General features: G+C 41.7%; 1 protein-coding gene across 1 annotated transcript in view; it reads right to left on the reverse strand.

Annotated features, from left to right (window-relative positions):
* The window catches only part of LOC124285750 (uncharacterized protein C1orf112-like), a 43,389-nt gene that overhangs the window by 1,493 nt on the left and 28,053 nt on the right, over nt 1-13,843 (reverse strand). Inside the window, 6 exon segments of the mRNA XM_046722023.1 lie at nt 321-446; nt 641-832; nt 8,489-8,602; nt 9,342-9,569; nt 10,747-10,929; nt 11,639-11,789. Coding sequence (XP_046577979.1) covers nt 321-446; nt 641-832; nt 8,489-8,602; nt 9,342-9,569; nt 10,747-10,929; nt 11,639-11,789 — 994 coding nt within the window.

Below are 13,843 nucleotides of genomic sequence, written 5' to 3' on the forward strand. Positions count from 1 at the left end.
AGTAACCATGGCAACAGTTTCAAGATTTGAGATGAAGATTGTAAAAGAAGAGCTGTAAATAGCCTGATAAAGGTCTCAGTCGATAACAATTCATCAGTGTCATCTGACAACAGTTTCAAGATTTGAGATGAAGATTGTAAAAGAAGAGCTGTAAATAGCCTGATAAAGGTCTCAGTCGATAACAATTCATCTGTGGCATCTGACAACAGTTTCAAGATTTGAGATGAAGATTGTAAAAGAAGAGCTGTAAATAGCCTGATAAAGGTCTCAGTCGATAACAATTCATCAGTGGCATCTGACAACAGTTAAGAAAAACTCACCTCATGCAACGATGTTTCTTCTGTAGCGTGTTTCCATGGCAATGCCTCTGATGAATTCAACATCTGTAGCTGTGACCGAAGATACTGCACTGTGTCCATCTTTCCGCCACAAGGAGCACTTGGCACCTGGTATCATCAAGCTTAAATTAGGCTGACTTCCACAAGGAAATACTTTACTTTCATCAGTCGTCATTGTAATGCATTAATGAAATTGTTCAGGAATTTCGAATATTTTCCAGAAAGATGAGAGTTTAAGTTCATGGGACATTCAGTCCTCATGTCTTTTGACAATTAAATCACAGAAAAGACATTACATTCACCTTATTCAAGAAGGCCACCACCCTGTCCTGTAGACTGGCATCTCTCTCCAGACACTCAGGCACAACAGACTCATGTACGGTCTGCTCAGCAAAGCCAGTGAAGGCCTGTAGTGCTCTGTGCTGGACAATACAGTGTGGGTCCTTCAGGCTAGCGCAAAACACTTCAGGCAGTTTATGCAGGGCCTGGCTTTGCTGGAAAACAGACAGGGATGCAGATACAAGCTGAAGTATTACTTATATGTCATCATTCACAATGGATATTTAGTCAGTCTCCCCGACTCAGAGAATATATTAAAAAGGACTCCAGCTCAAGACTAGAATGATTGGGCAAGTCTAGACTGTCTGTGCTGAAAATGAGAATTATTCTTGGCTCCTTAAGGAATTATTATACATAGATATATCGAGGGGTTAGTGCCAGAACACCTTAAGTAAATAATTCTGTCAAATTTAGGTAAGGGTATTAATGCACTCCACATACTGATATGTTACTCATAAAAAGCCCATAGCAATCAGGGGCTTAATTAGGTGGTTATGCATTAGAGTACAAACAACTTATCAATTATCTCTCCTTTTGGTATAGACCAGGTTATGCTATGTTAATATACACCGCCAGTCCTGCTCAACTGCTGTAGCCACGCTTTGATATTCTCATGCCATAAACCCTTAACTGGCAGCAGTCGCCTCTGGCAGACTGTGTGGTGTCCATCAAGAATTTCCCTTACTGGATTAAAACAACTGATATGCTGAAGGAATGTTCTGGCTCTTTAGACTTACAGCTGATAAGGACCTCTCTCGGGATCAGATGGTCTTAATTTCTGTTATTCTGTTGTGGCCATATATAAGCGCCTCTCCCAGCTGTTTACAGGGTTTGTTTCACACTAGCCAAGGTTAGTTTATTTTGAACCTTGGGAGAGGAGCTATTTTCTAAAGTGTCGCGTTTATATTAGGAACATTTACAGTACGAACATCCCATAAGACATTACAGGTAAGTCATATCTGTAAATAGAAAATAAGTACTTGTTAAATATAACACACATGAGTGTGGTAATATACTTGTATTTCACTTACGAGATTGGCTGTCTGTATAGTTATTTGCCAGCACTAATTAAATTGAAACTAAATTGCTTTGATTATTGAGTGTTAGTGTTATCAAATTCAGTGTGTGATATTAGCCAGTCCCTTAGTTTAGTACTCTGGTTTTAGGTCTATGCAAGATGTCTGAATTATGGTCCGGCCGAGATGAAGATGAATTATTACAATCTGACTTTGCCACAGCCACAAGTTGGTCACTTGCCACTAATATGTCAGTCAATTCTGATTATATTCAACATGAACCAAACCCATGTGGGAGTGGCTGGATACCCCAGCACAATCTGATAAACTATATCGGATATGCCAATACAGTATGACGCAAATGATGAAGAGGATGAGTCAGTGGATATACCAGCACCAGATCATACCACTGAGGATAATCAAACCCAGTTTGTATCAATACAGCGTTATGTGCCTCTTGATTTACAAAGAAAGATAGATACTACGCCAGATGTCTACCACAACAGTGTGCATTACCAGTACAGAGTGATGCGCCTGCAGACATACCAGTAGAGAGTGATGCTCTGCAGACATACCAGTACAGAGTGATGCTCCTGCACACATACTTGTACAGAGTAATGATGCTACAGACACAATAGTAAAGAGTGATGCACATATAGACATACAAGTGCAGTCTGATGCCTATAGACATACAAGTGCAGTCTGATGCTCTATAGACATACCAGCACAGAATGAATGATGCACCTATAGACATACAAGTGCAGTCTGATGCGCCTATAGACATACCAGAACAGAATGATGCACCTATAGACATACAAGTGCAGGGTGATGCACCTATAGACATACCAGAACAGAGTGATGCCCCTGTAGACATACAAGTGCAGTCTGATGCGCCTATAGACATGCTCCAGAACAGAATGATGCACCTATAGACATACAAGTACAGGGTGATGCACCTATAGACATACCAGAACAGAGTGATGCCCTATAGACATACAAGGCAGTCTGATTCGCTTATAGACATACCAGAACAGACTGATGCGCCTATAGACATACAAAGTACAGTCTGATGCTCTATAGACGCATACCAGAACAGAGTGATGCCCCTATAGACATACAAGGCAGTCTGATTAGAAGCTTATAGACGCATTCCAGAACAGACTGATGCGCCTATAGACATATACAAGTACAGTCTGATGCTCCTATAGACGTACCAGAACAGAGTGATGCTCCTATAGACATACAAGTACAGGGTGATGCACCTATAGATATACCAGAACAGAGTGATTCGCCTATAGACATACCAGAACAGAACATGGATGCCTATAGACATACCAGTACAGACTTATTAAGCCTATAGACATACTCAGACCAGAGTGATGCTTCTATATATATATACCAGAACAGACTGATGCTTCTATCGACATACCTGAACAGACAGATGCACCTATAGACATACCAGTACAGTCTCATGCGCCTATAGACATACCAGCACAGAGTCATAATGCCTAGACATACCAGTACATACTGATGCCTATAGACATACCAGCACAGAGTGATGCTACCACAAACTTATTAGTACAGTGTTATGGGCTGGAGGAACATCATCTCTGAGGGATAGTGACAGTGACTTTGACAGTTCAGATAATGAACTATTGTCAACACTAAGGAGTAGGAAAGGACTGGTCCCTGACAGCGACCCAGCATTATCGATCAGGTGAAGAATATGATCCAGATAAAACCGCACTCGATTCATCAGACTCAGAGTTTTACTCCATGTATACACCATGCTCACTTGTCAGTGAACTTTTCTACATGAGGAAACTGAACTGTTACAATTTTACAGTGTACGATTTAGCCACAAAGGAGGCACATGCTTTGTATGGTCGGAAGTGGATGCCAAGAGGGGATCATGTGAAGTTGCATCATGCCTGCAAATTCAGCTGAAGGCTTTGCCACCAACCGTCAAGCATGTAGTTCTGTATTCAGATACCTGTTCAGGACAGAACAGAAACCAGTATGTCGCCAGCCTCCCTATTGCATGCTGTGACCACTATTGAACACATCAGTACAATTGACCACAAATTTCTAGAGCCAGGCCACACACAGATGGAGTGCGATGCAATTCATTTCACCATTGAATTTGCCAAAGAAGACTAGCATCTATGTACCAAGCCAGTGGGACACTGTTATAAGAATGGCCAGAAGAAAGGACCCTTATATCACGTCATCCCAATACAGTTCACCGATGTGATGGACTTTAGGGAATATGCCCATGGTAGACTGAAAAACACCAAAATTGATACAGATGGTGGTAGAGTGACTGGTTGTCAATGTGCTGGATCGCTACATTAAAGGCAACCCAGAAAGCATCTTCTTCAAGACTGAGCACAGCAATGAGCCATTCAGAGAGAACTGAAAGTGTCTACAGGCAGCCACGGGGATGACCTCTGAGTATCTGTGGACCTCTGACCGAAGGTACTTTCGGAAAAACAAGCAATTTCCTCAGCCAAGAAAAAGATCTCATGTCACTCTGTCGGTCGAGATTATTATACCCAGAGAGTATCACAACTATTACAAAGAACTCCTGACAGATGCTGACAAGTAGAATGCCTCCTCCTTCCTGGCCTTGGAGCAGGATACAGACACCGATACAGACTAAAGCTACGACACTGAAACAACAGTCGATTTGCTTTGTACTATTACATGGTGTAAGTTATAATATGATTGTGGACATGGGTGAGGATAGTGTAATAATCATAGTGTCATAGTCGGGTTTTATATATTTCTTAGTCACTTTCATTCAAATGGCATGCCATGTTTCCAAGAGCATGTTATGTTGTATTATTTCCTGACTCCTCATTTACTGTAAAGTGTTCTGCTATATATTTCCTCATTTTGCAAATTTAACTTGCACACATATTTCACACAAAATCACTTTTTTCCACCAGGCCACATAGTTATGTAAACCTTTTTCCTATAAGTTATTTAACAAGTTTAAAGAGTATGAAATAGTGTTAAGAGGTGGATATCAATATTAATTCTCAATTCAAAAATGACATTTACATTTTGAGGCGTCATCAAATCATTAACTTAAAGGAAATCGACTCATTATTATATTTAACATGTCACATATCTAACATGACATATCTATGTCATCAAATACCTAATCTGATTATTCAGTGTTCTATCTAATCTGTGTGATGTAATCTTGATTCACTTATAACAGACTTAATTTTTAGTATCAAAAGTCTTTAGCCTTCATCTATGTCATAGTCTAGTGTCATAGTTCTATTAAGTTTTATCATCCAAAACTGTGTTCCACAGGAGACATTGCTTGTGTGAGATCAGACGATATCTCCTAGGACATATCGTTTTTGAGAGTAAATTTTGCACAATGCCCTGACAATGATATGGCGTCATGAACTTGATGGCGTCACATTGCTATGACATCGCTGCACTCGCGAGTTCAATGGCACTACTGTGTTCAGAGATGTACATTTTCAATAATTTTCGTGCTTTCAAGTTTACACAGATTCCCTAGCGTCGGTTGGTTGAGAGAGCGGTCATGTGATCTAAATTTCAAGGCTCATTACTCTTGAACCCCTCTAATCGTTCATACTTGTGTAAACACCGTTCATGCGTGTGTGAACGTTTTTAAGCTTCGGGTTTCAAGGACCCCCAATAGTTTCAAGTCACCCCAAGTTTGGCAATGTCACTACCAAACGGATTGCCCGAACATTGTTCCTTTTCACAGGAGTTTAATGTCTACGCCAGTTTAGCGGGTTCATCCGGGCGGCTTTTCTGCCCGAGGTCTGTTTAACAACTGCTCAACAAATTTCACAATAAACAATCACAAATAAATAGAATACAACAAGATCTGTTTCCTATTAACGCCGCTTTAACTCTCAAGTCGGTCAGTGTATTATTACGTGGTCAAACACGGTATTTACAAGTGAAAAGGTACAATGCCAGTTTGTTAAAATGGTATTGTTATTGCTTCTGATATTTGTTTCTGTTTGATACTGTTATTGATTATACTTATTAAAGCAGTTTCAAACCTCATAACGAATTTGTTGTTATATTTTAAAGATCAAATACTTTGAGAACTATTTCTTCAAGGGTTGGGATACATGTGTAAAAGAAAAATCGCTGTGTATACAAACATGGCTGCAATACGTGACGTTCTTGAACCGAATGGCATTACAACATTTTACAGGTATTAAAACACACTAAACAATGATCATCTACAAGTGGGTGGAAAGCGGTATGTGTATACTTCAAATTGCGAAATTATAAGAATTGAATGTCAGTTTGTGTGTTTGCACTGAAAAATGAGCGATGTCAAAGCGTTGTTCAAACTTCGGCAGCGTGAACTTCGCTCAAGTAAACTTCGCTCGTTTCACACGAGTTTGAACACCGCTTTGACATCGTTCATTTTTCAGTGCAAACACACAAACTGACATTCAATTCTTTAATTGAAAGCAAGGAAGAGTGATTTTGATGATAAATAGAGATCTCACCCTCGTTGTCTTCTGATATCAAATATATAAACACTTTCGTTGATCAAAGTAAAATATCGGCAAGCCTCGGACATTTGTTACTTTATCAACTCGTGGTGATATATTTGATATCAAAATTACTCGGAGTAAGATACTTTATATATACCAAAGCGCTTAAATTATTACTCAGATCGTTACATTATCCCTAATTTGACTTAATATGCAGCGAGCTTTTTCTGTGGTTAGTATTATGTGTATGTTTGTGACTGTGCTTGATTTTCTTCTATTCAGTAATTTGAAACTATACTGTTTATGAATTTCTGTTTACATGTAATATAATATTGAAATAGTTAAAATACTGAAACACTTACAATGTCTTATAGTAATTGGTTTTATTCTTCAATAAAAAAGTACACCGTGTAATGATGCATTGTGGAACTATGTTGAAAGTATTGAGGCGGCTGTTGTCATCTAACAGAAAAGTCTAAAGAAAGTCTTGAAGGTGGTTTAAGCAATTACTGATGTCTTCAGTGATAACAACATGTGAAGATAAAATCTCACAAGCACAATTTAAGGCGAGCTATAAGTAAAATGCATTCAATAACAGAAGGCAGTTTCTGCTGGTTAATGGTTCCAACCACCAGCTGAGAATGTGGGATACTGCCTAAACAGCTTTACCGCAGGATATGGTTACAGGGCTTAGAGGAAAAGCAGTGGTTGGCGGCTGTGATGATATGGGTGATCTTGAGATCAGGGGTCATTGCTTTTAGTTGGCTTCCGCATTGATACAATTGTTGGGGCAAAGATAATGCTCCCCGAGTTAGTGGAAACTGCGACACAGGAAATCGTGCCGCAAACTATGCCACAATCCCCTGTTTAAAGATAGCAGTTCTTGACTCGGGGACAGACATATTCTCAACATATTCTTAACTGCCATACACTGTGTTTCTAATTTAACTGGTTCTCGCTCTCATGTTTACAGAACCCGAGTGTTTTACATTCACGCAGAACAAGCTAAAGTTTATTTTCGTCATACCTATTTAATTAGGCTGATTATATTTATGGTTGTATAGTAACATGAATGCACCAGCATACTCTGTCACCTTGTCACAAAACAGTAAACAATAATTTATTATTTTTTTTATAACTGTCCAAACATTTGAGTGCTGTTTGTCGAAATGTGCCTGTGTGGTTATAAGTGGTTCTGGTTCTTACCCCTCGATATGTTTCTAAATACGATAGTCTTACTTCAGTGACTAATTGTCAGTCTCCTTGGATCAATCGTCCTTTCTCCAGGTTAATGCTCTTTCTAAGATGCTTTGGTGAAAGATCAAAGGCGCCGACAGGGCTTTATCAGACGATAATGTGCACTTTTTGCATTTTGTCACAATGTAATGCCATTCTAGTCTGCCCCCTCGTATTCGAACAATTTTGCATTACGTCACAATGTAAGCGAGGTCACAATGCATGTCAGTCGTCATCGCCTCGTACAGCCTCCTACAATAAACTGCTCCGTAGCATCCCGTTTCTTGGTGTTCAGTTACTTCACGCAGCTAACGTAACTGGTGGAAACACTACGTTTATGTTTTGCGACGTTTAAAATGTCTCAATTGAACTCACAAGTTTTCAGCGACACGGTAACGTTCGCAATGTTTACATTCCCACAATGCAATCGTGGAATGTGGCTTGACTAATCAGCTTCAACTGGATGTCATGATCTAAACTTACGTTGATGCTAGAAATGCGACGTTCATATTACCCCATATTGTTTACGTTGATCACAGATGTAATTACAATAATTTAGAGAAGATATTTAATGAGCAAGAATGCAGACGATTTACCACTCTATACACCATATATACATGGTGCCTGTGTTCGATCAGTGAATATCTGTACATACATGTATAAGGTTATAAGTTTATAAGTTATCAGTAAATCATTCCAACTCTAGATACCATCTGAGTGAGTCAGTGAGTGAGTTTAGTTTTATGCCTCACTCAGCAATATTCCAGCTATATGGCACCAATCTGTAAATAATCGAGTTTGGACCAGACAATCCAGTGATCAACAGCATGAGCATCGATCTGTGCAACTGGGAACCGTTGACAAGTGTCAACCAAGTCAGCGAGCCTGACCACCCGATCCCGTTAGTGGCCTCTTACAAGCATGGGATGATGAGGATCAATTCTAACCCGGACCTTCACGGGTCAGATACCACCTGAGTTATTCAACAAAGATGCTTCTGGTCACGGTGACGATCAAATGAATATCAGCTGTACCAACATAAGCATACCTCAAATGATGGTGCCAGTTTAGCAGCTCCGCAGTTCTGTAGAAATCCCACAACTTCTAGTCTCAGAAGCACTGAAGATGGTTGAACCAACAACCTCTGTGTCACTGTCAGTATCTGAAACCAAAACCAGGATACAGAGAAACATGTAGAGCTGCAGACTTTGTGTACAAAACAGTACTAGAATCTGTTCTTGACTAAGAAAGTGTAATCCCAAATATAACATATGTTACATTTGACGACTTTTTAAATGGCATTGTGTATTCATAGCATTCGGCCGTGCCAATTTACACTTATCAGAGGTGTACACAAAGTCCGCAGTCTAGACTACCAGTTGTCCGACTTCCATTTTTGTGGAAGCTGTGGTGGCTGCACGGGTTAGGCGCTGACTTTGTGTGCTGGCAATTAGGTGCCTGACTCTCAGGGTGTGGGTTCGAATCCCGGATGGGGCTCAACCCAAAAGAATACTATTATCTGTACTTTACTAAGAAAGTGTAATCCCATATATAACATTTGTTACATGCTGGAAGTCTTGTTGTAAGTATTAACTAACAAGACAAGGCATACATTTTGATAATTTCCTTAGAGCCTGGAATGAATCATTTATCATGTGGACTGATTGATGAAATGATGTACGGAACTGCTCTGAAAGAAACAGCCAAACACTTAGCAAAGTCATAGATGTGTTGTGGGTACAGTGAATAATATTGTGCGTTCCTCAGATCGCAGTGAATTGTTTGTCTACGTCCCTTCTCTACATTTGTGGGTACTGGACGCACATTTGCGCATCACGTAAAACCCTGCTTAAAATACTTTGTTATAAACAACCAACAAAACCAGCATAGAGACAAAGTACCTGGAGTATGTCCGGAGTTGGTAGGAAGGCCACAAGTTGTGCACTGAGTCTGTACATGGCAGCTAGCAGAGATTCCACGCCTGGACTGGGATCCCATGAGGCTGTAGCGAGTGTTCTCCACAGGTGTGCGACTTTCTCCAGAACTACAGACTGGAGCTGTGGTGTCACACACTTCTCCACCAGGGAGGGACTGCTGTACAGGTGGGCCAGGCACTTCACACATACAACCTGGGAAAACAAGTACACACAGAATAAAGTTACTTAAGTTCGCCATCAGAAGTCAGCAACATGACTGAGCGGATGGTCTCTGTCGTAGGTGACGTGTTACTGAGACAAACAGCCAGTTTTGTGAGGCAGTGTGATGTAATTTGTTAAGTTTCTGGTGCTGAATTCTAAAGGTAGGCTATCTTTTCATGGTTCTTTCCCCAAATTTGAAGCCTATGTGAGCTAAATATTTCATTACACTTAGTTATTACTTACATCCAAGGTTCTACCTATATGCACAATTTCACAGTCTGATTTAATGATCATTTGCTACAGAAGGAACATGCAAAGATCGTCAAAGGGAGATAACTATGTGACTATCAATAGATTAACCACAGAGAGTGAAAGTGAGCCAGTGAAAATTGCTTAAAACTGCATTAGCAATTTTGAAGATATTCGCAGTGAGTAAACCACTGAGAGGTAGCCACTTATAGACAATACACATATCTTGTTCTTGCATTATCATTTTATTAATTCAGTCTGGCCATATTGTTCCATGTGCTCAGTTGTCTTTTGAGGCATTATTGACAAGAATTGATAATATTGGTCTGTTGTTTAATGCTACACTGAGCAATATTCTAGCTGTATGATAGCGGTATAGACAAGACAGCCCACCGATTGACATCATGAGCATTGATCATTGCAACTGGGATACGATGAGTGAGTGAGTGAGTGAGTGAGTGAGTGAGTGAGTGAGTGAGTGAGAATGGTTTAATACCGCATTTAGCAATATTCCACAATATCAGGGATGGGGACCCAGATAGCATTCAGACGTTGGCTCAACGTTGGCAATGGTTTTGCCAACATTGCCAACGTTCGCCAATGCTATCTGGGGACACCAGAAATGGGCTTCACACATTGTACCCATGTTGGGAATCGAACCTGGGTCCAGGCTACCCCAACGCCTGGGATACCATGACTCGCATCAACTAAGTCAGTGACCACTTATTTACCTTATTTACCTCTTACCACACTGTTGCCCAATTATAACCCAGAACTTCATGGGAGAAACTGACAACGACCTCACCAACTGTTTCAAAAACAGATTTACTGACTAAACTCTCAATTTTTAAACAAAACTAAAGACATTTTCAAAGACTGCTACTGTGAATCAATTAGCATACGCTGTAAATCCACCTACCAAACTGTCTAGATGTCCTACTGTCTTCTCAGAGGTGTTGATCCAATTGTGTATGGACTTGGTGCAATGTTTAATCAACTCCTCCATCACGTCTCTTGCCATGCTAGTTGTCATGGCAACAAGAGGCAACTCACTCCAGAGCTGGACATTTTCAGATGGTGGGAATTCCTTTAGTAGCGATTGCTGAAATCGAAAGGAGATACTGAGTTTAGGTTTTACTGCAATAACAACATAATAATAATAAAAAGAAGACACAGTCATCAAAATCCCCCGCCACACTGTTCTGTTCCTATTTGGTTCCTGTTTTTTACGGGGTAGAATAGGTCTTCAGCAACCCATGCTTGCCACAAAAGGCAACTATGCTTGTCGTAAGAGGCGACTAACGGGATCGGGTGGTCAGGCTCGCTGACTTGGTTGACACGTCATCGGTTCCCAACTGCGCAGATCGATGCTCATGCTGTTGATCACTGGATTGTCTGGTCCAGACTCGATTATTTATTGATCCCTGCCATATAGCTGGAATATTGCTGAGTGTGGCGTAAAACTAAACTCACTCACTCCTGTTTTTTTAACACCACCACAACATTCAGGTCCTGAAAACACATATCACCTTTGGTTTCCCTGTCTATAACGGTTACTGAGAAAATCTGTCCCATTGGGGATAATGTACACTAAGTCAAGAAACGCATGACAAGGGACATAACTCTGTAAAGAATCATAACTCGGTTTCTGTTTTCTAACTCCATCAAGCCATTCATGTCCTGAAAACACATACATGTACCAAATTTGGTTTCCCTATCTATCTATTCCTGTTCCCATCATCCCACCAGGTACCCATTAACTGCTGGGTCCTGAGGACAAGCTAAATCCTTGGTCTCAACCCTGGAGTTACCTGATGCTGCTGGGCGAGGAACTTGGCTAGCCGGTGCAGCACTGCGGAGAGCCTGGAGGTGGCCAGGTGGGAGTGAGGGACCTTGGACAGGTCCTGGTACATCCGCACTAACAGCACCACATGTTGGTAACACAACTCTGAACTGCCATACCTGCAACCAAGAAGTGAGTACATAAATGTCCACTGCCATATTGAACTCACCTGGTCATGAAGCACAAACAGTGGACTACCACATTGAACTCACCTGGCCATGAAGCACTAACAGTTGACTACCATGTTAAACTCACCTGGCCATGAAGCACAGTTGACTACCACGTTGAACTCAACTGGCCATGAAGCACAAACAGTCGACTACCACGTTGAACTCACCTGGTCATGAAGCACAAACAGTTGACTACCATGTTAAACTCACCTGGCCATGAAGCACAGTTGACTACCACGTTGAACTCAACTGGCCATGAAGCACAAACAGTTGACTACCACGTTGAACTCACCTGGTCATGAAGCATCAACAGTGGACTACCACGTTGAACTTTTCTGGTCATGAAGCACAGTTGACGCCCACGTTGAACTCACCTGGTCATGAAGCACAATCAGTTGACTACCATGTTGAACTCACCTGGTCATGAAGCACAAACAGTCGACTACCATGTTGAACTCACCTGGTCATGAAACACAAACAGTCGACTACCACGTTGAACTCACCTGGTCATGAAGCACAAACAGTCGACTACCACGTTGAACTCACCTGGTCATGAAGCACAAACAGTCGACTACCATGTTGAACTCACCTGGTCATGAAGCACAAACAGTCGACTACCACGTTAAACTCACCTGGTCATGAAGCACAAACAGTGAACTACTACGTTGAACTTATCTGGTCATGAAGCACAAACAGTCGACTACCACGTTGAACTCACCTGGTCATGAAGCATCAACAGTCGACTACCACGTTGAACTTTTCTGGTCATGAAGCACAGTTGACTACCATGTTAAACTCACCTGGTCATGAAGCACAAACAGTCGACTACCACGTTGAACTCACCTGGTCATGAAGCATCAACAGTCGACTACCACGTTGAACTCACCTGGTCATGAAGCACAAACAGTCGACTACCACGTTGAACTCACCTGGTCATGAAGCATCAACAGTCGACTACCATGTTGAACTCACCTGGTCATGAAGCACAAACAGTCGACTACCATGTTGAACTCACCTGGCCATGAAGCACAAACAGTCGACTACCACGTTGAACTCACCTGGTCATGAAGCACCAGTTGACTACCATGTTGAACTCACCTGGTCATGAAGCACAAACAGTCGACTACCACGTTGAACTCACCTGGTCATGAAGCATCAACAGTCGACTACCATGTTGAACTCACCTGGTCATGAAGCACAAACAGTCGACTACCACGTTGAACTCACCTGGCCATGAAGCACCAACAGTCGACTGCCATGTTGAACTCACCTGGCCATGAAGCACCAACAGTCGACTACCACGTTGAACTCACCTGGTCATGAAGCACAAACAGTCGACTACCACGTTGAACTCACCTGGTCATGAAGCATCAACAGTCGACTACCATGTTGAACTCACCTGGTCATGAAGCACAAACAGTCGACTACCACGTTAAACTCACCTGGCCATGAAGCACCAACAGTCCACTGCCATGTTGAACTCACCTGGTCATGAAGCACCAACAGTCGACTACCATGTTGAACTCACCTGGTCATGAAGCACAAACAGTCGACTACCACGTTGAACTCACCTGGTCATGAAGCATCAACAGTCGACTACCATGTTGAACTCACCTGGTCATGAAGCACAAACAGTCGACTACCACGTTGAACTCACCTGGTCATGAAGCACCAACAGTCGACTGCCATGTTGAACTCACCTGGCCATGAAGCACCAACAGTCGACTGCCACGTTGAACTCACCTGGTCATGAAGCATCAACAGTCGACTACCACGTTGAACTCACCTGGTCATGGGGCACCAACAGTTGACTACCATGTTGAACTCACCTGGCCATGAAGCACCAATAGTCGACTACCATGTTGAACTCACCTGGCCATGAAGCACAAACAGTCGACTACCACGTTGAACTCACCTGGTCATGAAGCACAAACAGTGGACTACCATGTTGAACTCACCTGGTCATGAAGCACAATCAGTTGACTACCACGTTGAACTCACCT

This window comes from Haliotis rubra, unplaced genomic scaffold (genome assembly GCF_003918875.1).
Source record: "Haliotis rubra isolate DU_JTF1 unplaced genomic scaffold, ASM391887v1 Scf369, whole genome shotgun sequence".
Classification (NCBI taxonomy): domain Eukaryota; kingdom Metazoa; phylum Mollusca; class Gastropoda; order Lepetellida; family Haliotidae; genus Haliotis; species Haliotis rubra.